Source organism: Homalodisca vitripennis, chromosome 3 (assembly GCF_021130785.1).
Source record: "Homalodisca vitripennis isolate AUS2020 chromosome 3, UT_GWSS_2.1, whole genome shotgun sequence".
Classification (NCBI taxonomy): domain Eukaryota; kingdom Metazoa; phylum Arthropoda; class Insecta; order Hemiptera; family Cicadellidae; genus Homalodisca; species Homalodisca vitripennis.
This window is the reverse complement of record NC_060209.1, coordinates 26,487,531-26,512,042: the sequence shown is the minus strand read 5'-3', so window position 1 is coordinate 26,512,042 and position 24,512 is coordinate 26,487,531. Positions and strand designations below refer to the sequence as shown.

Here is a 24,512-nt window from a genome sequence, read left to right as displayed (position 1 = left end):
GCACGTTAATTCTGTATAATTCTGTTCTTCAAAAACAGTTGGATGCCTTAGTTTAAATTTAACACAAGCTTATAATAGGAGTCTTGAGACTTCTTCAAAATTGACATATGGAGTGTAGTTAGCAAAATAAATATACGACCATACCAACATTTACGTCACGGGGGCAACATATCATTATACTGGTTCCATAACTTGGAAATAGTTCTTTTTCTTGCAAACGAAGCTTTTTGAAAATTGTAAATAAGGCTTAAAACAAAACCCAAAAACGCAACTGAGATACAATTCTTACTCTACTAATACAATCGAGGTGATTATGAATCATCTGCACATCTGCCATCGAACAATGCGAACCCAGAGTGCTTTAATGAAAACCCAGAGTGTTCTTAATGGAAGATAACAATTGTGTCATAAAACACAGAATGGCCTGTTGCGAACACAATGACGGCTTACGTCAACAGAAGCTGCGGGTGCCGCAACTGCAGATCTCTTATCAAACAGGATCAGCACCAGCAGCAGAACAATAACGTCGACAACTGACTGTGGTAGAGCCGCCTGCGGACAGCTTCTGTAGCCGGCCTTGGGAGATAGCAGCTGATACAGAAGTGGTCGCTAGTAGTTACGGTGGTGTTACCTACAGCCGCCGTGACCTTCAAGGTGCCATTACCCGTTACTGTTCACATGGATATAACAACTTTTTTTACTCTCTCTGAGAACACAAGTTTTATGATCTATCGTTCCTGAACGATAATATGCTAAAGGTTCAGAAACAGTTACAGATACTGCTTACTGACACAAAATTTAAGAAATCATATTTATGTGAAAATAGAGAATCAAAAGCTCTTGAACATTTAGGAGACGTCTGTATTACCCCGTTATGTTTTCAAGATTCAAATTTTATTCCAAACTACTATTCGAAGGGTTTAAAAAATTGCATGATTTGCTGGCAAACATACGGAACAAAGTGGATTAAAAAAAATTGATCATGGATTATAATGTATGCGATGGCTGGAAAACTTTATCCTGCATTTCAAAAATACAAAAAATTTTTGGATACACAACGGGACCCACAAATTAAGCGATCATATTTATATGAAAATAGGAGAATCCAAAAAAACTCTTGAACCATTTAGGAGACGTTTGTTTTACACCCGTTATGTTTTAAGATTCAAATTTTATTCCAAACAACTATTCGAAGGTTTAAAAATTGCATGATTTGCTGGCAAACATTTACGAAACAAACAAGTGGGATAAAAAAATTGATCATGGATATAATTGTATCCGGATGGCTGAAAACTTTCATCCTGCATTTCGATTTTTGGTACACAACGACACAAATTATAGCGATTTCATATTTATATGAAAAAAGAGGAATCCAAAAGCTTTGAACATTTAGGTAGACGTTGTTTTACACCGTTATGCATTAAGATTTTCAAATTTTATATTCCAAACAACTATTCGGAAGCGTTTAAAAATGCATTGAATTTGCTGGGCAAACATACGAACAAAAGTGGAGATTAAAAGAATTGGATCAATTTGCATGGATATAATGTATACCGATGGCTGAAAACTTTATCCTGCATTTCAAATTTTGGTACCCACAAGCGACACAAATTTAAAGCGTTCATATTTATATGAAAAAATAGAATCCAAAGCTTTTGAAACATTTAGGAGAATCGGGTTGTTTTACAACCTGTTTATGTTTTAAGATTCAAATTTTTATTCCAAACAAAACTATTCGAAAGGTTTTAAAATATGGCATGATTTGCTGGCAAACATAACGAACAAAAGTGGATAAACGAATTGGTCATGGATTATAATGTATCCCGATGGCTGAAAACTTTATCCTGCATTTTCAATTTTGGTACACAACGACATCAAATTTAAGCGATCATATTTATATGAAATTAGTAGAATCCAAAGCTCTTGAACATTTAGGAGGACGTTGTTTTCCACCGTTTTATGTTTTTAAGATTCCATATTTTATTCCGAAACAACTATTCGAAGGTTTAAAAATGCATGATTTGCTGGCAAAACATACGAAACAAAAGTGGATATAAAAATATTGATTTCATGGATATAATGTATGCGATGGGCTGGAAAACCTTTATCTTGCATTTCACATTTTTGGTACACAACGACACAATATTAAGCGATCATCTTTATATGATAATATAGGAGAATCAAAAAATTTGAACATGTAGGAGAGGACGTTGTTTTATACACCGTTATGATTTTAAGATTCAAATTTTAGTTCCAAAAAAACTATTCGAAGGTTTAAAAAATTGCTATGATTTGCTGGCAAACATGACGTAACAAAAAGCGGTGGATAAAATCAAATTGATCATGGATTTCAATGTATTCCGAATTGGCTGAAAACGTTATCCTGCCATTTCAATTTTGGTACACAGAACGAAGACATCAAATTAAGCGATCATATTTATATCGAAAAATATAGAATCCAAAGAGCTTTGGTTGCAACAATTTTAGGGAGACGTTGTTTTACACCCGTTATGTTTTATTTAAGATTCAAATTTTTATTCCAAAACAACTATTCGAAGGTTTAAAAATGCATTGGTGTGCTGGCAAACATACGAACAAAAGTAGGATAAAAAAAATTGATCATGGATATAATGTCTGCGATGGCTGAGATAACTTTATCCTGCATTTCAATTTTTGGTACACAACGACACAAATTACGCGATCTTATATTTATATGACAAATATAGAATCCAAAGCTCTTTTGAACATTTAAGGAGACGTTGGTTTTACACCGTGATGTTTTATTTAAGATTCAAATGTTATTCCAAACAACTACTTCGAAGGTTTAAAAATGCAATGGTTTGCTGGGCAAAAACATACGAAACAAAAAGTGGATAACAAAAATTGATCATGGATTATTATGTAAGCGATGGCTGAGAATACTTTTATCATGCATTTCAATTTTTGGTACACAACGACACAAAATTAAGGAGATCATATTTATATGAAAATAGAGAATCCAAAGCCTTTGAACATGTAGGGAGGACGTTGTCTTTACACCGTTATGCCTTTAAGATTCAAAATTTTTATTCCAAAACAAAAACTATTCGGAAGGTTTATAATAATGCATGGTTTGTGCCTGGCCAAACATACGAACAAAAGTGGAAAAAAAGTAAATTGATATCATGGATATAATGTATGCGATGGCTGAAAAACGTTTATCCTGCATTTCAATTTTTGGTACAACAAACGACACAAATTAAGATGAGTCATATATTATATATGATAAAATAGAGAATCCAAAGCTGTATTGAACATTTAGGGCACGGTTGTTTTATACACCGTTATGCTTTTATAGATTCAAATTTTATTCTCAAAACAACTATTCGAAAGGTTTAAAAATGCATGGTTTGGCTGGCAAACAATACGAACAAAAGTGGAATAAAAAAATTGATCATGGATATTAATAGTATGCGATGGCTGAAAACTTTCTTCCTGCATTTCAATTTTTGGTACCTACGTCCACACAATTAAAGAGATCATATTTATATGAAAATAGAGAATTCCAAAGCTTTGAACATTTTTTAGTAGACGTTGTTTTACACCGTTATGCTTTAAAGATTACAAATTTTATTCCAAAACAACTATTCGAAGGTTTAAAAAATGCATGGTTTGCTGGCCAAAACATACGTCGAACTCAAAAGTGGATAAAAAATATTGATCATGGATATAATGTATGCGATGGCTGAATAACTTTTATCCTGCATTTCAATTTTTGGTTACCACAACGACAACAAATTAAGAGATCATATTAATATATGAAAATCGAGAATCCAAAGCTCTTGGAACATTTAGGGAGACGTTGATTTACACCGTTATGCTTTAAGTATTCAAATTTTATTCCTAAACAAACTATTCGAAGGTTTAAAAAATTGCATGGTTTGCTGGACCAAACATACGAACAAAAGTGGATAAAAAAATTGATCATGGATATAATGTATCCGATGGCTGAAAACTTTATCCTGCATTTCAATTTTTGGTACACAACGACACAAATTAAGCGATCATATTTATATGAAAATAGAGAATCCAAAGCTTTGAACATTTAGGAGACGCTGGTTTACACTGTTATGTTTTAAGATTCAAATGTTATTCCAAACAACTATTAGAACGTTTAAAAATGCATGGTTTGCTGGCACGCCTACGAACAAAAGTGGAACATGGATATAATGTATCCCATGGCTATGAAACCTCAATAAAATATTATTCACTAACCTTACCGCAACGAACTTTGTAATGCCGAAGATGGAAAACAAATTAGTGCATATAAGGGGGTTAGTAGCTGTAACGGAAAGATTAAAATCGTAAAGATTTTACAACTTCTCCTATTTCCCGCAATGATTTTTATTTCCTATTCCCCATTTAACCCTGCCTCCCCCTCCCTTACACACCCACGTGTACGTATAACCTTTGATTGTATTAACTAGACAAGTGTTAAACCATTTATACATACGAGAAGTTCCGGAGGGTTATTATATTAGTTCTCTAGTCCGACGCAAGGACTTCGGCATGTAACTTTGGTAATTACCGTTTAAACGTTTACACTATCTGAGCTACTTGAGCCTCTCACTTCGCAGATGCACTTTTTCCGTACCTCAATTGAATGAGATATATCTTGAGTAACTCATAAAATCAAAGGTATAACATATGAGCCACTAGGTTACTTACTATATTGTAACAAAACCATGAAACAGTTTGTCGACCGCTTCATTGCCAAACACTTGAAACGTCTTCCTAAGGATTTCAGGTTTTGAAAATATGTAATCGTGAAAAAGTCCGGGTGATGGTAAAATGATTGCTTGCTCGCCATTCCTTGCCTCGATCACAATAGCGTCCCTGTCATTACGCGGAAAGAGAAATCCACTTGTATTTCCTTTTCCAGTGAGTTGTACTTATTGGGGCCAGCTATTGCCGGGACTGTTACTACTGTATTGAGTCATTGGACGACCAAATATGCTGATAATCCTCCATATACTATGATAATTTGCCTATAAAGCGTCACGGAGCACTCGAGCATAAATAATAACGCTAGCCTTACTGGTCTGGTATAGGATGACCCCAAGGTTAGTGGGCTGTTTCTCGTATTTCTCCACAAACATTACAGTAGAAATGTCTACGTAACTCCTTGTTTAAAGTTTGTTATTGGCGATGGAAGCTTTGAAAGGGTAACAGTATTTCGGACATTTGCCGTCGTTATGTGTTTCAAAAAATGACACATTTCGAGGATTGGAATCTAACCTCTTCGTCAGGTGGTTGACGTATTAATACATACAAAAAATAAAGAACAAAAAGAAGAAAAGAAGGGAAAAAAGGGATCAAACATAACTAAAACCTGCTTTGGACTTGTGATTGTGATTCTTGTACTCGTGACTTGTGCTCGGGACTTGCATTGTGTGACTTGCGCCTAGACATTACTCTAAGCAGCTTTTGGGTATGTTTGAACCCTATTCATCCCTTATTTTCGTTTTTCTGTTCTTTATATTAGTGTGTATTAATAGCTCACCCACCTAACAAAGAGGATAGATTCAAATCTTCGAAACGTTGTGTTATACCTTTTGTAACACATAACGACGATAAATTTCTAAGAAATATTGATAACTACGACTCTCCTGATGACTATAGGGATGTGCTTGTATTGTACAAGGCTGAACGGCCATTTATTTAAAGGCGTGTAATGGTTTTTTTTGGCCACGACTGTTTTGTTACGGCCTTGTAACACTCTTAAACCGTGTTTAAATAGTAATTAACACACGGATTTAAAGTAACATTACATTAGTTACAGTGGTGGCTTACGTAACTGCCACGATATGGTGATATATAATACAGGAGGTTAAGTGAAGGCACGAGCCTTGGCTTATGCCGTAAAATTTAAACGAGGTATTCTGTAATGTGTGACGTAATACTTGTGTATTACTTTACTAACGAGAGCCGAGGACCGGCCACGCAAAGCGGTCGAGACTTATGAAAAATTATAATTTTAGGTCCCTTATTACAAGTATGATAATTTGGGTTTGTTTATCCCAAATGTAAATTGCTAAACTTTTGTTGTGTTGCAAGAATTTTCAGCACTGACAAAAACTAAAGTTTGGTTGACGTTTCACCATAATAAATGCAACATGTAACTGCCACTGTGAAAAACATCAAATCTTCGGTCGAGGTGCAAGGATTTTCAGCACTGACTAAAACTAAAGATTGGTTAACGTTTCACCCTAATAAATGCAACATGTAACTGCCAGTGTCAAAAACATCAAAGCTTAGATCAATTTCATTTCTCTTCAAAAATTTTTCCTGTAAAATATATAGTAAAAAATGGTTACAAAGACAGAGAAATGTTTTCAGAGTTGCCTAACTTACATAGTGATAAAGTAATTAATTAGACTTTTACTACTCAACTTAAGCGCCTGTTTAAACTTGTTAAAATATCTCCAAGCCACGTGTTTAGTGTCTTGATAACAATGTAGGTTATAATGCGACAAAACACCTGTCTCCGAGCGTTATAAACATGACGTCAGAATAAATAACGCCAAGTATAAAACCATATGTGTTTCTACAGCAAACAGTGCACCGTGACTCGTTGTTCAGTGTTGAAATCCATTTGTAGGGAAAATATCACAAGCAAAACACCAAGAAATTATGTATTTCTTCTTTCGCCAGTTGGCGCCAACGAGGCCTGTATTGATGGCCAGGAGCATTTCCAATCAGTACTTTCCCGACCTCAGATCACATCCCAGATCGTCAAACACTTCCGACGCTAGATCACGTGGGGCTTTCCTGGCCCGCAATTCCTGCGTAAAAAGAAAAACTCATACTGCAGATACGACCTAAATTCAAGCTCAGATCACGCGAACGCTCATAAAGGTTATGTTTCACCTTGGTCTTACTAGTAACATACTTATGATAACCTATCTAAACCTACTTATATAACGTAATAGCAAGTAGTAGATAGGGACAGAGTGGTTTTCTTCTCCCCTACATCACTTCCTTTTGGGAGGCAGAAAACATGAACCGATCGTCATAACGATATGTGATTTTCACAGTAAGTCAAATAAAGTATGTTCTTTCTAATAATATTTTTCGGTCTCCTGTAAGAAAAACCCTTCCAAAGGATCTCTACCGGATAATACCAAAGAACCTCAAGGTGAATTAAGGTTATGGGAATACAACCAAATTTAAGCATAGGTTATCGGTGATTAGGCCAATTCAGCCTTTCACCACCAATAACCGGAGGAAGATGAACAGAATCTGAGGGGCTTATCCTCTGAAACTTGAAATAGCTATAAGTACCATGTGATTAGAACACTGTGTTCTATTTTCTCATTCAATAGACAAACTGCATACGAACTGTTTAGTTAATCCTAAACATTAAAGTCGAATAATCCTACAGCAATGTATCGAGAAGCAACCCTGAATATTACAAGTCAGGTAATCCTACGAAAATGTACCAAGAAACAATCCTGTACCTTACAAATCTCATAATCTTACGGCATTGTACCTAGAAACAATACTGAACCTCACAAGTCGGATAATCCAACAGCAAAGTACCTAAAAACAATCATGAACATTACAAGTCGGATAATATTTCGTCAATGTGCTGAGAAACAATCCTAAACCTTACAAATCAATTAAACCTATGGCAATGTACCGAGAAACAATCCCGAACCTTAAAAGTCAGATATTGCTACTGCAATGTAACGAAAAAAATCCTGAACCCTACAAGTCGGATAATCCTATGGCAATGTACCGAGAAATAATCCTGAACCTTACAAGGCGGATAATCCTACGACAATGTACCGAGAATCAATCCTGAACCTTACAAGGCGGATAATCCTTCGGCAATGTATCGTGAAACTTACAAGTCGGATAATCCTACGGCAATGTACCGAGAAACAATCCTGAACCTTACAAGTACATAATCCTACGACAATGTACCGAGAATCAATCCTGAACCTTAAAAGTCGGATAATCCTGCGTCAATATACCGAGAAACAATCCTGAACCTTACAAGTACATAATCCTACGACAATGTACCGAGAAACAATCCTGAACCTTACAAGTACATAATCCTACGACAATGTACCGAGAAACAATCCTGAACCTTACAAGTACATAATCCTACGGCAATGTACCGAGAAACAATCCTGAACCTTACAAGTACATAATCCTACGACAATGTACCGAGAAACAATCCTGAACCTTACAAGTACATAATCCTACGGCAATGTACCGAGAAACAATCCTGAACCTTACAAGTACATAATCCTACGACAATGTACCGAGAAACAATCCTGAACCTTACAAGTACATAATCCTACGACAATGTACCGAGAAACAATCCTGAACCTTACAAGTACATAATCCTACGGCAATGTACCGAGAAACAATCCTGAACCTTACAAGTACATAATCCTACGACAATGTACCGAGAATCAATCCTGGACCTTAAAAGTCGGATAATCCTGCGTCAATATACCGAGAAACAATCCTGAACCTTACAAGTACATAATCCTACGACAATGTACCGAGAAACAATCCTGAACCTTACAAGTCGGTTAACCTTACAACCTAGAGACCGCTGTCAGGTAAAACACTCATTTAAGACACTTCACGTCACTAATCGTGTTCACACATTCACAGCTCGACTATTGTTTACACTCTTGTCTGTTCACAACCAAGCTCTGGCTTGTTACCGGTCTACACCTATGAGTACGATCGTGACATGTCAATTACCACCTTGAAGAGATGTCCATATTACGCCCAGAGCCAGTGGATGTGTAATATTAAAAATTTACATACCTAGATTATTTATTTGCCTTTAGCTCGTTTTCATTTATTTACAAGGCATTAGTATACAATACATGTCGCATAACAGGCTTCGCTGAGATTGTATACACAATTCTGTCTATAGCTGCATGTGTTGCTATCACGTGTAAAAATGTCATGATTATTTTAAGTTTATTTATTCCACTACTTTTTTCTGGACATAATGGGTACCCATAAGACCCATGTAAAAATGTTCACTAATGCTCAGCCATATGCTATGAAATGCTATAATGCTCAGCTATGGCATGAAATGCACAATAAATGTACAAGTCGATGTTGCCTGTATAAAAATAAAGCTCCATGCAAAATTTCACATATATAGGTCAGCTTGTTTTCGAGATATAATGCGTTCCTTTTTTGTTTTTCCAACATTCCGCCCTTTATTTGTTTGTTTTTTATATTAACTTTCCAAGCATTTCTCTTTTACAAAAACAATAAAATTGGAAGCGGTAAATCTACTGTATCTGCCGAGAAATATTAATTTTCTCGGTCAATATTAACTGACTTTCAAAACTTAGTCCGCTAATGTCTGTATGTGAGTGTATAAGTACAATTGATTTGTACGGCAGGTTGTTCGTTGAAGGGTTTCCGTTAATAAAGGCTTAACGAACTTTGTTAAGCTATCGATCAAAGCCAACCCGGTTCTAAATTTTGCTGATTACACTTTAAACTTCACTAAATCACAATTTGAATATTCACTTTAAAGCCAAACTCAGCATTACCTCAAAATAGCGACCAATATTCTTATAATATAATGCTTTTTACGATTTTTACAATAAAACAGGTCATAATGTAATATGGGCAATTTAAAATACGATTATGTATATACATATCAATTACATTCTCAACTAATTATAAGGTATTATGTTACAATAATCTCATCGTATATTTAGTTTAGGATTATCAGGACGTTTTATTTGTGAAGGATATTCTATTAATGAAGAATAACCATTTTTCACCTGATGAGGAGGGTAGATTTCTATCCTTGAAACGTTGTTATACATTTTTGTAACATATGACGATGGCAAATGTCGGAAACCTATAATTCTTTTAATGTGGGTTAGTTTCCACAAGAGCTAACATTTTTAAAGTATAAGTTGAGAAGCCATTCACAAAATTTGTTAAATTGTTGTTTCTACTTGTATAATGATTGTAGCATATAATTCTATAATCTACCCATATTGGTTACAATAACAAAAACAGAGTCATTGTATTTAATATAATTAAATTTCGATTAATAATTGTATCGTAATTGCGGAGAGAACATAGTCACTGGACTTACGAAGTTGATCTTCCCCATGAGGGTGGTGAGCGCGTCGCACATTGACACACACAGACACGCGCGTGCGCGAGACGAGTCACTTCACATGGCACACGGGCCGGACCGTGGTGTGTTGTACAGCTTGCGGGCCAACTGCGCGCGAGTGACGAGAATCGAACACAGACCGATGTGGTGTGGCGGCTCCACTGCACCACTAGCGCTCCGGTGGCCAGGTACTCAACTACAACTGTTGTCCGTGCCACAGTTTAAGGAGACAGTCCATTGATAATTTATTTTATCATGAATGTAATACAATTCGATTTAATATAAAGATTCAAAAAAATTATATATATATGGATTTTTTTTCTCTTAGGACAAAAAGTCTAGAAATTGCATTTAGTCCTAAAAGGAACGTTGCGCATATATATATATATATATATATATATATATATATATATATATATATATATATATGCGATCATATGTTAGTTTGCTTATTTAAACACATATGTGACAGATAAGGCCAAATACAAAATAATTGAATCGGAAAAAGTAAGCGCCCTGTGGTGTAATGGTAGCACATTCACCCGGCAAGTGAGAGATCCGGGTTAGACTCCCGGCGGAGCAAGTACTTTGTTTATTGAAATTAAATAAGGCTATTGCCATTTATACTATTTATCGTAAATAAAAGCCGTTTGACTTGTATTTGGCCGTATCTGTCCATATATGTGTTTAAATAAGCAAACTAAAAATATGATCGGAAGACCAAATACCTAAATATATATATATTAATCTTCAATAAGAAATCTTCAAATGTATTACAGTAACAGTTTCTATATTTCGGCTTAAGCCGTCTTCAGGTAATTACAAACATATAAATAGGGCTATAAGAACATAATAAAAATAAAACAAAACATCAACACAGAAAATGAAAATTAAGAATGAATTATGTAGAATGGTAAACATATGATTTAATTTTATAAATTCACTTTGTTGACTAAGTCACCTCAAATTTATATATATAATTTATATATATATATTATATATATATATATATTTATTTATTTATATTTAGAACAGACCTTTCTAAGACATAACGCCATTTTTACCATAAAGCATTGCGTCTAAAACATTATTCACAGTGATTTCTAGGGTGCAAACCCTTATAACCCAAATTCAAAAAATCATGATGCCATTCTGTAACCTGATGACATTTTCTTTAATCGAGTACGTTTTGGAATGATAAATTTAAGTACAGATTTTAATGATAGCGTAACCATTCTTAATCTTCACAGGAGAGTTCTGGCTGGTTTATACCTTCCAGTTGAACTCACACTGGGTACACAAAAACCGAAGTGTCACTTAAATCTGGTGTCTACGAGCACATCATTAACCGCAAATGTCGAATTTCTGGGGTGTAAGGGAAGATCGATATGTTGTCTGTTAGAGTTGGTGTGGCTCTCTGAGTAGCAAAGGTTCTTGCTGACCTAGACATAAGGGTGTGTCATCCCCTGCCTACTTTGACTTGGAGAGGCTGGTTCAGAGCTGGCTTCCCCCTTTTTCCGAGGAGACATGTTTGAGATTAATACCCTAAATTCTTCCTCATGGATCTTGACAGGAGGCGGCCCCTACCCCCAACCTTGCCCATCCAGAATATCCTGTCACTCCGGAAGCAGCACAAAGGTCCTTTTATGACTACGTGCAATTTCTAAGCTTCTTGCCATAAAATAACCAAAATAATTCATAAATCCTTATTCATAGTAAACAACTCATTATAATCGAGGAATGCAGGTTTTAAAAAACTGAAAATATACCTCAAGCGCTCATAATCATTGGTTTTGTATTCACTAGACTTTCCAGATGATTTATGTTTTGCTTTGGTCAGTACGATATTGAATACAATTCACGTTTGTGGCTCTCTGATAACTTAATTAATTATGCATGCAGTTTGATACCCTCAGCCTCACTGATTAAAGAACTTCGCTTTATTAATTATTTGATTTTCAATTATGCCTTTTTAACTTGCTTTTCTGGGTATCCTTTAAAAAGAATGCGTGGAATTAATCCAAATAAAGCTACTATTAGCCTATATAGAGAGCATTCATTTGGGCTTAATAACGTTAGAAGTATTTCCGTCCTAACTGAGGTATTAACTGGGCTTCGATAATTGACCTTTGACCTTATACATACAGTATATACACATATCAATTTTGCGGAAGGAAAATTTTAAAAGCATAAGTAGGAAACAATGATGTTGGTTTCCTATTCAGTTTTCCTTCATGGACCTACATACCGATATTTAGAAAATCAAAACAATTATTAAACAGGCTAAATATATATGTTCTTAAATAATATAAAGAAGTCAGTTGTTTCGATAATATTGCATTCAGTTCCAGTGTAATTTTAAAAAAATCAGCAAGGAACTGAAATCCTATTAATGATAAGAATTATATGATAAGAATGATAAGAAGTGTGAATACCCTTATTAAGCATGGTACTGTGTGTAAAAGGTATATGTGTGTATAAATATATCATATTAACATCTAACTGATTCGAAATCCCCATTAAATTATGGGTCCCTAGTTTCCTGGTTTTTTCTGACAGTATAAATATATACATATATATATATATATATATATATATATATATATATATATATATATATATATATAAAATATCTTAAGATATTTTTAACTGTTTAGAATTCGTAATCTTAGTAAATGACGTGCAGTTCAAAAACATTTGCCTGTCAGTACCATATTCTCTTTAAATTGAAAATAATTTAAGTTTTAAATATTTAAAATGTTTAATACTAAAAATTCTAGTTTTCAAAAACTATTTATATACGTATCTTACATTTTTTAAATTATACCACTTCTAATACTGTTTCTAAAATCTAACCTTTAAAATTATATAGAAATGATAACAAACTACATGTATTGATACGGTAGTATTTGTGAAATGGTTATTTCAATTACATCAAAAACTTCAGTTCAACCACAAATATGTATGATAATGAACCGACTTTAAATTGTATCTCTCTTATTAATACTATGAATTTAGTTCAGTGAAAATATAATGCAGAAAATTCCAGGTACATGTCAGAAGTGCAATAATACAAATATAAAACTGCGAATTTTAAGTGATATTCGAAATACATTTTGAGAACAAATCTACTTTTATTAAGGTCGTGTTCTTTTTTTATTTAGGCTAGTGGTTTATTAATTTATGTATTAACGTTGACCTACGAGATTTCCCGTACTTAATTCCCGCCCTCTTAATTTATTCAAATGACGATTCCGTGTTGATATGGAAGAAACAACTCATTTGTGTCCAAATTGACCTGTAACCACACGAGGACACCTACACAGCGCGAGAATACCGTGGGGTCAAACCAAATCCTCCAAATGCCTGACCTCCATCTGGTAGATTACACCATCTCGCCACGTGAGCTGGCATTTACAATCCTTCATTCGAGGCATCAAGAGTTATGACAAAATAAAAATATCTCTCGAGCTGGATGGCAACATAAAGGCACCTGATGTCAGCTGACGAACACGCAATAACTATGCGGCTGACTATGTTTATATACCAGTCAATTTAATCGCTGACTGGGAGTTTCTAGTCCGAAGTAGCACGGTTACTATATTGGTACTAGAAACAAACGTTATGTCATGTCTAAATAAAGATTCACAACATTGGACGGAATTGGATAAAACTGTTATATTAGTCACTTCTGGAGAGAATGGTATTCCAAATACTTTGTGACGTGGGTACGTCAGAGAGGAGAAAGTTTATTGTTATAATTAACTCTGGAAATACCAAATCACATGACTGATGAAGAATAAATATTTGAATAACGGGAAACTATATAAAGGAAAAAGTAAAGTAATGTCTTACTTTACCTGGCGAAGTTAGGGATAAGAAGCCCTCTCTAACACAATCTGTGGACCAACGTCTTAAATGTTACTATAATGTACCGAGTTAGTATGGAATTCATAGGTGACATTTACTATTTTCTTTACAGATATTTTCTTGCTGATTCGGTGTCCTTATTATGGCTACAAAACCACGTGTACAAGAACGTAGCCAGGAAAAAATTTGGGGGGGGGGGTCCAAACAACTGATATTTCCCCGTAGTGGACAGAGAGTGAGGCCCCAATTTGTTCCTTACCCGTTTCTTTGTTGAGAACGATTTTTCAGTACATGTTAGTAATACTGAATTTTTTAAATAATAATCGTTTACTAAAAAAGTAATTAAAAACATTAAAAATTTGGGGGAAGGGGGATCCCTTGGACCGAGTATTAGGATTTCATATTAAATCCTGTTTTGTCGAACTTCCGTTGAACTTGGTGGGCCTTAGATTTGTTAAATTTGCTACCATCTGAATATTTATTTATCACATTATTAATAATTGTTATTACTTTCTAAATGAATTTTATTATTAAATATCTACTGCCAAGCTATAGTTCTTGAAATTGTTTGTTAAATAACTTAATAAATGTGTGACGGTTTGATTCATTTTTGTAATTAACCATGTATTTCTGACATATATTTTAAATCTGCCTAAGTAGTCCTTAGATTTGTTAAGCATCCTACTGTTAATTGTATTTTTTTTTTTTTTTTTTTTTTTATGTCACGATTTATTTATTTGTAATACCTAAAAATGTTGAAACATGTTATTTGTTTCAATGTAAGTCCATCCTCTGCCAAATGATGACTGGATAGGCTTAGAATATGCTTTGCCAACTGTAGTATAATATAAAGACAGTATATTAAAAAGGAATTCTTTTCTGTTCGGGAATTGTATTTTGTGTGTACTATTTGGGAAATAAAGATTTTTGTGAACTGTGAACTATTTCTGGACTGAACAAGTAGTAGTTTTCTTACAACTGCTTTGCCCTGGAGTGATTGCCCGTGGATCCCGGTCACAGCTAGGTGTACAACACCGACTCGACAGTGCGAGTAATTAATGTCTGAAACTGTAAACAGTGACGGCTCATTAACGGGGCCCCGGGCCACGGGATGGAGGCGTTGACGAGTGTGAACGGCCGCTGACAGTCGACACTATTGACAATTGACAATGTTGACACTGACACCGTTCCGTGGGTGAACGACACCCCACAATGGCTCTGCCGCTCGTGCGTGTCTTGACTGGTCAGGTGCCTCCAACGCCGCCACGGTCACCGGACCCTGGGCTCCACGATCCTAGGGTCCTTCAGCCTGTGCTCAGCACTTCCCACAATCTTTGTCACATTAAGTTGCAAGGATCCGAACCACGCCGTCGCGTCGTGAACGAAAGATTTATACAAAGAACGGTACTAAATTCAGCCATGTTCATTTTCCCACGGTTCCATTACTTAACCATTTTATACAATAATTAGCACTCCCATAGGCATATCCTGTTAGGGTATAATAAACACTCTCAGACATTAAGTGTTGATCACTGGAAGATATTCCAATCTGCTGATCCATTTCAGAATAATTTGACTTTAAGTTTAAAGAACATTGTTTTTGGACCCAAGTCAAGGAGTGAATCAACTATCAATGAAATATACAAATCCCTATGCAACATTCCATAGTATCTTAATCAATGCCTCCACCAATTTAAGTTAACACGAATCTATTTTAGTCCCTAGCAATCTTAGTGAATAAGCAGCATTTATAATTAAAATTAATTAGCAACTAATTTCTGTAAAAAGATATTAATAAAACTAACTATTTTAGTCCTAGCAATCTTAGTGGATAAGCAGCATGTATAATTAACATTAATTAGCAACTAATTTCTGTAAAAACATTTTAATAAAACGAACTATTTTAGTCCTTGCAATCTTAGTGGATAAGCAGCATGTATAATTAACATTAATTAGCAACTAATTTCTGTAAAAAAATATTAATAAGACGAACTATTTTAGTCCTAGCAATTTTATTGAATAAGCAGCATTTATAATTAACATTAATTAGCAACTAATTTCTGTAAAAAATATTAATAAGACGAACTATTTTAGTCCTAGCAATTTTATTGAATAAGCAGCATTTATAATTAACATTAATTAGCAACTAATTTCTGTAAAAAATATTAATAAGACGAACTATTTTAGTCCTAGCAATTTTAGTGAATAAGCAGCATTTATAATTAAAACTAATTAGCAACTCATTTCTGAAAAAAACAATATTAATAAGACGTACAATAAGTATAAAGAATTTACTATGGAGTATGATGGAGCCATTTGTAAACGTACAATTCCTCACTTTTTGTTTAAAATAAAACAGTCGTACATTGATTTTCTAACAACATCTACTGATAACCCTAAATTGATATTTCTATATTGAACATTACCTTCACAACTACTGGTCACCAAGAGTAAAGTGACAGGTTAATCGATATTTACACCACGGTTCGATCACTTTCGTCGACCATTTTATCAGTCGTCCATATAAGGTTTGCACCGAAGCGAAGTTGGATGCACACAAATACAAACAGAAAACCACAAAAAACAATGTTTGAAGGATAATTACGAGCAAACGTCACACGACCGCCGCGTACAAGCAGAATATAATATTTCGCCTCAATTCACACTCCTACACCACCAGAGCACATGTAGGCCTACAGTGTTGCTGTTTGGCCGACCTGTTACGAATTCATGACCTGCTAATTGTTACAGTTCGAGGCCCCCAGCCCACGTTCTCCTCAAGTCACTTGCCTTCGTCAGCCTTATACAGACACAGCACTTTCTGTAATTTCCAGAACAGGTCTTTCCTCGACCTTTCCTTTGCTCGGAGTGTAACTGAAGTGTCTACAGATGAGGGATAAAAACATGACGGAAATTATGCACGTCTGGTGGCTTTGGCGCGGCGATCTTCTGATATCGGCGACGCGGAAGCTGCTACCATCTCTGGACACCATCGCCGCAGTCTTCCTGCGGGAGATCATCTGTCGACACGTCAGAGGTGCCGAGGCTTGATAAGTTAACGGGATATTGATCGTATCGGTCATCAGCTCTGGACGACCACAAGATTGCAGAAGAAAGGAAGTACGGATTGACCAGATTTCCCAACCTCGCCCACCCATGCCATATGGCAGTAACTTGTATAGAAATTATTTGTTCAATAATGTTAGCATAAAAAAGGTCAACATCGGAATTAAATCAAATCAAAATCATATTTTTTTTACAAATAATAAAAATACAAAAGTACATATTGTATATTAGAAAAATATAAAAAATGTAGCATTTGGATATCAAATAGTAATACAATAATTCAAAATAGTTCATATTAAATAATTTTCTGCAAAATAATATAAAAAACAATCCACATATCGATATCGATATATATATTATGTTATTAAATGAAATGTATTAATTGATAAATAATACAAATTATTCAAAATTCAAGGTAATATTCACAGATATTCACGGTCGACCTTGCATTACAGTGCGTATGACCGCTGCGCGTATCTCAAAAACCTATTGAGGACATGAAAAAATGTACCAAATAAAAATTCTTCCACATATTTTGCTCTACAGTTTTTATAATAGACGATAACATCGTTGGAGCAACAGAAACCCGAGATAATCTAGAGATAATAGTGAAAAACTTTTTCTTCTTTTACTTTTGACCTTGGATAACTTACGACGCACACATGAGATTATATGAAACTTTTGAGGCGACTTTTAGAACGCCAAGAGGAAGTTATACATAAATATTCAACTTATATCTCTCTTTTCGAGGTTGACCACTAAATTACTGGACTACATTTTGGGGGGGGTGGGGGGTTAGAAAGTATAAATTACTCTTCGAAAATAGGGGCTCGGGAATCTTCCCCAGAGAAGTTTTTGTCCTTTAAAAACTCATAAATGTGTTCTAACTTCGGTTCCAACCTCATGAAAACGAACTGATGAGTGCAATTTTAATGTTTGTCTTTCAAAATTAGTGGGGGGGGGCTTTCCTCATACAAAATGTCCCGTAACTCTCTGTACATAGGTATAACTTATTTCTCAGGTCAAGACAAACATACTTCACTAAATGAACATGGCTCTCCGATGCTAGTTTCCTATCTGTCTGTATGCGGTTTTTATAAAAAAAATATAATATAAAAAATAAATTAAATTATACAAAATTTTGCTTAAATATTTATAATGCTAAGGCCATTTAATGAAAAAATATCATGAAATTATTAAGATTTTCAAAATGGCGGCCAATCAAACTTTTAAACTTAGCAATATCTTAAAAACCAGTAATTTTTCTCAAGATTTACAAGGATAATAGTGTTTTAGTACATTTTATTACAGATCTAATGACACAACAATTATTTAAATCGAATAACAACTAACTGATTTAGAGCAGATTTACTTTAACAAGACATGATCTCACTAATGAGAGGTGCCGGATTATTCAGCTTTTGTATTGTTGCTATTCGTTGAGAACCTCAACGTGTATAGGGTCCATACCACATGTGCAATTCATTCAGTCTTTACAACCGTTCAGAAATAATTTGAGTATTTTCGTTTCCTTCTATTTTTACTTACAACTACCAATGCATGGAGAATACAAAAGGCCAGTGCGTCCTTTGTAAACTAATTAACATAATTTATAAGCAGCGGACAAGATCCGGCACCGGTAATGTAACATGGATGACAGGAACCGATCGATGTTTGTATTTGATTGAACACTCGCGGTCCAGCTTTCTACAAACATCGCCTAATTAACACACTTATAAAACCGCCTGCCACTCTCAGATTATTTATTCTGATAGCGTGGTAACACGCTCCTTGAAAGTTAACTGCCAATCACATCTACTCTTGTCTTTAAACAAGTGTGAAGGTAATAAACAATAGAAATTGTTTTCTCTCCAGTGTCATATTTATTTTACCAAATAGGTATTTCCAATCTGGCTAAAAATTGTACTATTTTATTTTTAGATAAGTTTATCTCTGCGGGGAATAAAATTAACTAGAGAACATACCCACCTACTAAACATCGGTCAACTGTGTTTTTTTATTTGAATTCGAAACATCATTAACTTGTCGTGCAAGGATTTTATGACCAAGGTAATAATTTAATTTTTGAATTTGTAACAGAACCACATTGATCTAACCTGAAAAGTTTAAAGCCTCAATTTAAAATAAAATGATTTAAACATATGTTATAATCAATATCTATTTTAAATTCATAATTGATCTTTTTTATTACGAGATTTAACATAAAAACTGTTATTTATTATTTTCCTACCTCAATTTCTCATTATACTACAACAATACAGTACAACAAAAAACAATTTTATGTACTTTTTGATCTCAAATTTGTATCAATTGAATTGTTCTGCTAAACTGTTTCGTAACTGATCCGTAAAAAGTCCAAATAAATGTATAAATTTCATAATACTATCCAATCGTCTTGAGGGCGAAATAGATATCGTTCTAGTTGTACACATAAAAATTTTCATTTATCAGAGTCAGAGGGAGAAAACCGTACCGGGAAAAAAATTATTTTATAATACCACAAAAATCAATAGCGCAGTGTAGCGGGTACAATGGTTATCGCAAGATAACCGGATCAAGCAACGTCGAGCGTGGCTGCTGCTTGAATGGGTGACCGCTAAGCGATCCTGTCCTTGCAGCAAGCCCGCCTGCCTGGCCGTTGGTGGTGGTTAAGAAGTCACCTTTACGCCGTTGGTCCCTAGATTAAGTGTTAGAGAGGGAACTTCGCCTGGTAAAATAAGACATATTTACTTAACTTTTTACTTTTATTACGTTTCAAGATGGTGGCCGGTTGAAGTTTTTAAAGCTTAATACTGTGAAACCCTATAACATTATGCAAATTTTTTCATAATGACAACATTTGCTACAGGTAAAAACACATTTTTTTACACATAAAACGAAAAAATCAGTTAAGAAATAATGTAGATATAACATTTCAATTTTTTTGATGCACGCTAAAATGCTTGTTGTTAACATGTTTACGTCATTAACCGTAAGATACAGCCGTTAAAAGCTTATATCTAATTTATTTACTGACCGATCTTTATGATCTAGGTGTCGAAATGTTTTGTTACACCCTCTATACTAGGAATGAACGTTTCATATTTTATGATGACACAATTTATGTTGATGAAACATTGTTTATACTCGTACACTCAGCGTGGTTGCCGGGGGAAGTGGTAGTGGCGCGGGTGTGTGTTACACAATCTCCAGCTATGTCGGTCCAGGGACGGGACATGTGTGACCGACCCCACACCTCGCCACTATGCAGAAGAATAGCTTCGGATTCCAGTTAAGTGGCGTAACAGTAGCCTATAAACTTGAGTGGCAGCGCCGCGGTCTCTTGGGCGACTTCCAGTTGGATTACGTCACCGGCATTTTATTACCCAGTTCTCTATTTCCCTTCGGGAAGTTGGACAGAATCGTCCGGGTATGAATTTACCGCTAAGAATGATATGCTGTAAATAAATAACACCCAATTTAAATTCTAACGCACGAAATACACTAAGGTGTACTTAAACATTTTGGGGCAGACAATTAATTTTTAAAGGCTGACAATGGAAGAACCGAAAATTATACCCAGCTTTTGACTCTATTAAATTATTATTTTATATGATTCACTTTTGATATTCTGCTTATGAGGGATTGCCCTGCAGCGCTCGGTAAAAATCCTTAACTAAAATCATAGTCTGACATGAGAATTGAGCATTTTTTCACACTTTCTTCGCCACTTCTCAACCTTTCCTGGTAATACTTGCACCAAAATTATCAAATTGAAAGTATATTTAATTTGACGTACAACTGGACTTATGCTTTTATTTTAGAATGATTACCAAGTTATAGTGGTATGACTCCTATAAACAGGAAATTATGGTGAATACATAAAATAATAGTTTAACATTGTCAGTTGTAATTCTTTAAAATATAATTTTACCATCCCGGGACTTTCAGTACCCCCTGTATATTACAGTGCACTATATTGCATACACCGTGTATTGTGATGACTCACTACTATTACGTCTCCCAAGTGGACCATCATAAGTAGCAAACCACTTGATAGCGTGAGGCTTTTTGCTACTACTAATGTTTGAGCAAAGTCGGAAGTTTGAGTACAATGGAATTAGGAAATAGAATAAAGATTCTCTGATAGGAGTTTTTAAGTCGCAGTTACAAAATTTTATCGTGAGACTCGTGATGCAAGCTGGTGCAATGCGTTATTGCAATCTTATTTCGAGATATTGGCTTTAAAATTGAGAAATAGAGAATGCATTCTTTGGCTGTCTCTACAGATGTCTTGTTTGCGGAATCAAAAAGGAAGTCTTCAGGCTACTGTGAATAAGCGGACGGCGGTGGAGAAGTGATTTCAGCCCAGCAAAGTGCAGGGTTCTGCATCTTGTCTCTACCGGCAAACTCGAGAAGAGCAAGTTCCCATGTTGACCTTGGGAGAATATGAGTGTATTCCCCAGATGTGTGCTACTGGAGAATGGCGTTACCTTGGAGTGGACTTCAAGGTCGAGTTCGGACCGTAGAAAGTGAGTGGGAGAACTCACTTGTATCTTGACCGGCCTCTTTGAAGACTCATCAGGGCTTAAACGGTTACGTCTTCTTCTTGAGATTTTCACGGCTTTATGCTTGGTGAAGTAATGTTACGACGAGATTGTTGGATCTGCAGGTTCTGCGATCGCAAAAATTCCAACTGACTTCGGATTTCACCATCCCCTGGCATGGTTTGATGCTTGTCAGGCTGCAAAGGCTTTATAAGACACACCCCCAATAGTTTCGCTGCTGAATTGTCTGTATGCTTACAACACCTTTATTAAATGGGGGGGGGGGCAGGGTCACAAAATGTGACGTGGTACGTATCAAGATCATCAAGATGAGAAAGAGGATGGCTGACAAATGTCGGTACGGGGTAGCAGCACAAGGTCTGTAGCTTAATGGGGTGGAACTGGGATCTTGGGACAGTAATCCCAAGACACGTTAGTGGGATCAGGTAGGTCGTCCATCCATGCCACGTAAAGAATAGGGATCAATATTGAGGGTGCCAGCAAACGTCCTATCAGTCCCTTCCCCATTCCTATCCCCAGTCCTCATCGTTCCGTTGACGCTGCTGACAGTGCTGAAAACAGGTTTTAAAGCGCAGCCTTATTTAGATTCAATAGTTTGCAATAAAATAATCCTACGGGAGTTATCTGCAAGTATAATAATTTCTAAACCAGAGATTCATAGTAGAAACAGTTGTACCACAGCTCAGTCAGTTCGATTAATAGCATCTATTTCTTCGTGATACACGAGTTCTACATATGAATAATGCCATATCACAATGGAAATAGTCGTACCACAGTTCACTCAATTCAATTAATAAAGATATATATTTCTTCATTATAAACGACTTCTACAGATGAATTACACATCACAATGGAAATATTTGTACCACAGTTCACTCAATTCAATTAATAAAGATATATATTTCTTCATTATAAACGACTTCTACAGATGAATTACACATCACAATGGAAATATTTGTACCACAGTTCACTCAATTCAATTAATAAAGATATATATTTCTTCATTATAAACGACTTCTACAGATGAATTACACATCACAATGGAAATAGTCGTACCACAGTTCACTCAGTTCAATTAATAAAGATATATATTTCTTCATTATAAACGAATTCTACAGATGAATTACACATCACAATGGAAATAGTCGTACCACAGTTCACTCAATTCAATTAATAAAGATATATATTTCTTCATTATAAACGACTTCTACAGATGAATTACACATCACAATGGAAATATTTGTACCACAGTTCACTCAATTCAATTAATAAAGATATATATTTCTTCATTATAAACGACTTCTACAGATGAATTACACATCACAATGGAAATATTTGTACCACAGTTCACTCAATTCAATTAATAAAGATATATATTTCTTCATTATAAACGACTTCTACAGATGAATTACACATCACAATGGAAATATTTGTACCACAGTTCACTCAATTCAATTAATAAAGATATATATTTCTTCATTATAAACGACTTCTATTACAGATGAATTACACATCACAATGGAAATATTTGTACCACAGTTCACTCAATTCAATTAATAAAGATATATATTTCTTCATTATAAACGACTTCTACAGATGAATTACACATCACAATGGAAATATTTCGTACCACAGTTCACTCAATTCAATTAATAAAGATATATATTTCTTCATTATAAACGACTTCTACAGATGAATTACACATCACAATTGAAATAGTCGTACCACAGTTCACTCAATTCAATTAATAAAGATATATATTTCTTCATTATAAACGACTTCTACAGATGAATTACACATCACAATGGAAATATTTGTACCACAGTTCACTCAATTCGATTAACAAACCTCTATTTTTTCATTATACACGAGTTCCAAACATGGCGGGGTTTGTGCACATATGCAGTGTATTCCAAATTCTATGCACACCGAAGGGATCTTGGAAACTACAAGATATAAAGCACAGATTAAACGTTCATAAGATAGCACGACTAACAAATCAATGCGGTTAAGGTAGTTATTGGTTGCGTAGTTTTCAAACTGTCACAGCTTTCAGCTTATTAGTACCCATAATGGACTTTTTAACATGAAATCTATATGAAATTTCTTCTAGTTTTTAAATATTATAATGAGAAACGTTTGAAAACCAGCAAACAGCTAGTGTAGAGAGAGATTAGGTAACTTTTTTAATGGAACGAACCATATTTTACTTTATGAAAAGAAAAAAGATTTGTTTTAATTTCACAAATACCATACATGTCATACTATCCTTGTGGTTTCGTCAAATAATTCATAAAACCCGTTGTTCATGCATGGTTGTTTGTTATACGGGAATTTGTATTATACTTTTCGGATGGTTGGTAAACCTGACCGATATTTCACTGCGCGTAGTTTTGGAATCAGCTGTTTAGTGAAACACAGATATTATATTATGTCAAGATCAATCTAAAAATTTCTGTTACCGCATTTTCGTGACTAATTAGTAAAACAGTATGTTAGTTTCAAATTGTATAATATTTTATGATTTATAAAAAATAAATCTATAAAACATTAAGAAAGCTAATTCAATGTTTAACCCTTAAGGAAATCAAGTATTTTATGTGATCACCCCACGAATTACAGTAAATTAGCCAATGTTTTAACCAGGGCCAAATAAAAACTAGTAACATTTTTTTAAGAATCTGCGATTAGAGAGTGTTACATTTTTGAATTCAATATACTTTAAGAAAATGGCATATATTAATAACTTTTTATAAATAAAAGCACGTCATTATTTCCAGTCATAATTTATATAAATATTCATTTTGCCTGTCTTATTATTATAAATCATTAATATAAGTCAT

The 24,512-nt window shown here is 34.7% G+C and overlaps 1 protein-coding gene across 1 annotated transcript in view; it reads right to left on the bottom strand.

Moving 5' to 3' along the window:
* The window catches only part of LOC124358124 (disheveled-associated activator of morphogenesis 1), a 131,912-nt gene extending 121,612 nt beyond the window's left edge, over positions 1-10,300 (bottom strand). The window contains 1 exon segment of the mRNA XM_046810417.1: positions 10,142-10,300. Within this exon segment, the coding sequence (XP_046666373.1) occupies positions 10,142-10,183 (42 nt within the window). The 5' untranslated portion in view covers positions 10,184-10,300.
* Positions 10,301-24,512: the final 14,212 nt, after the last annotated feature.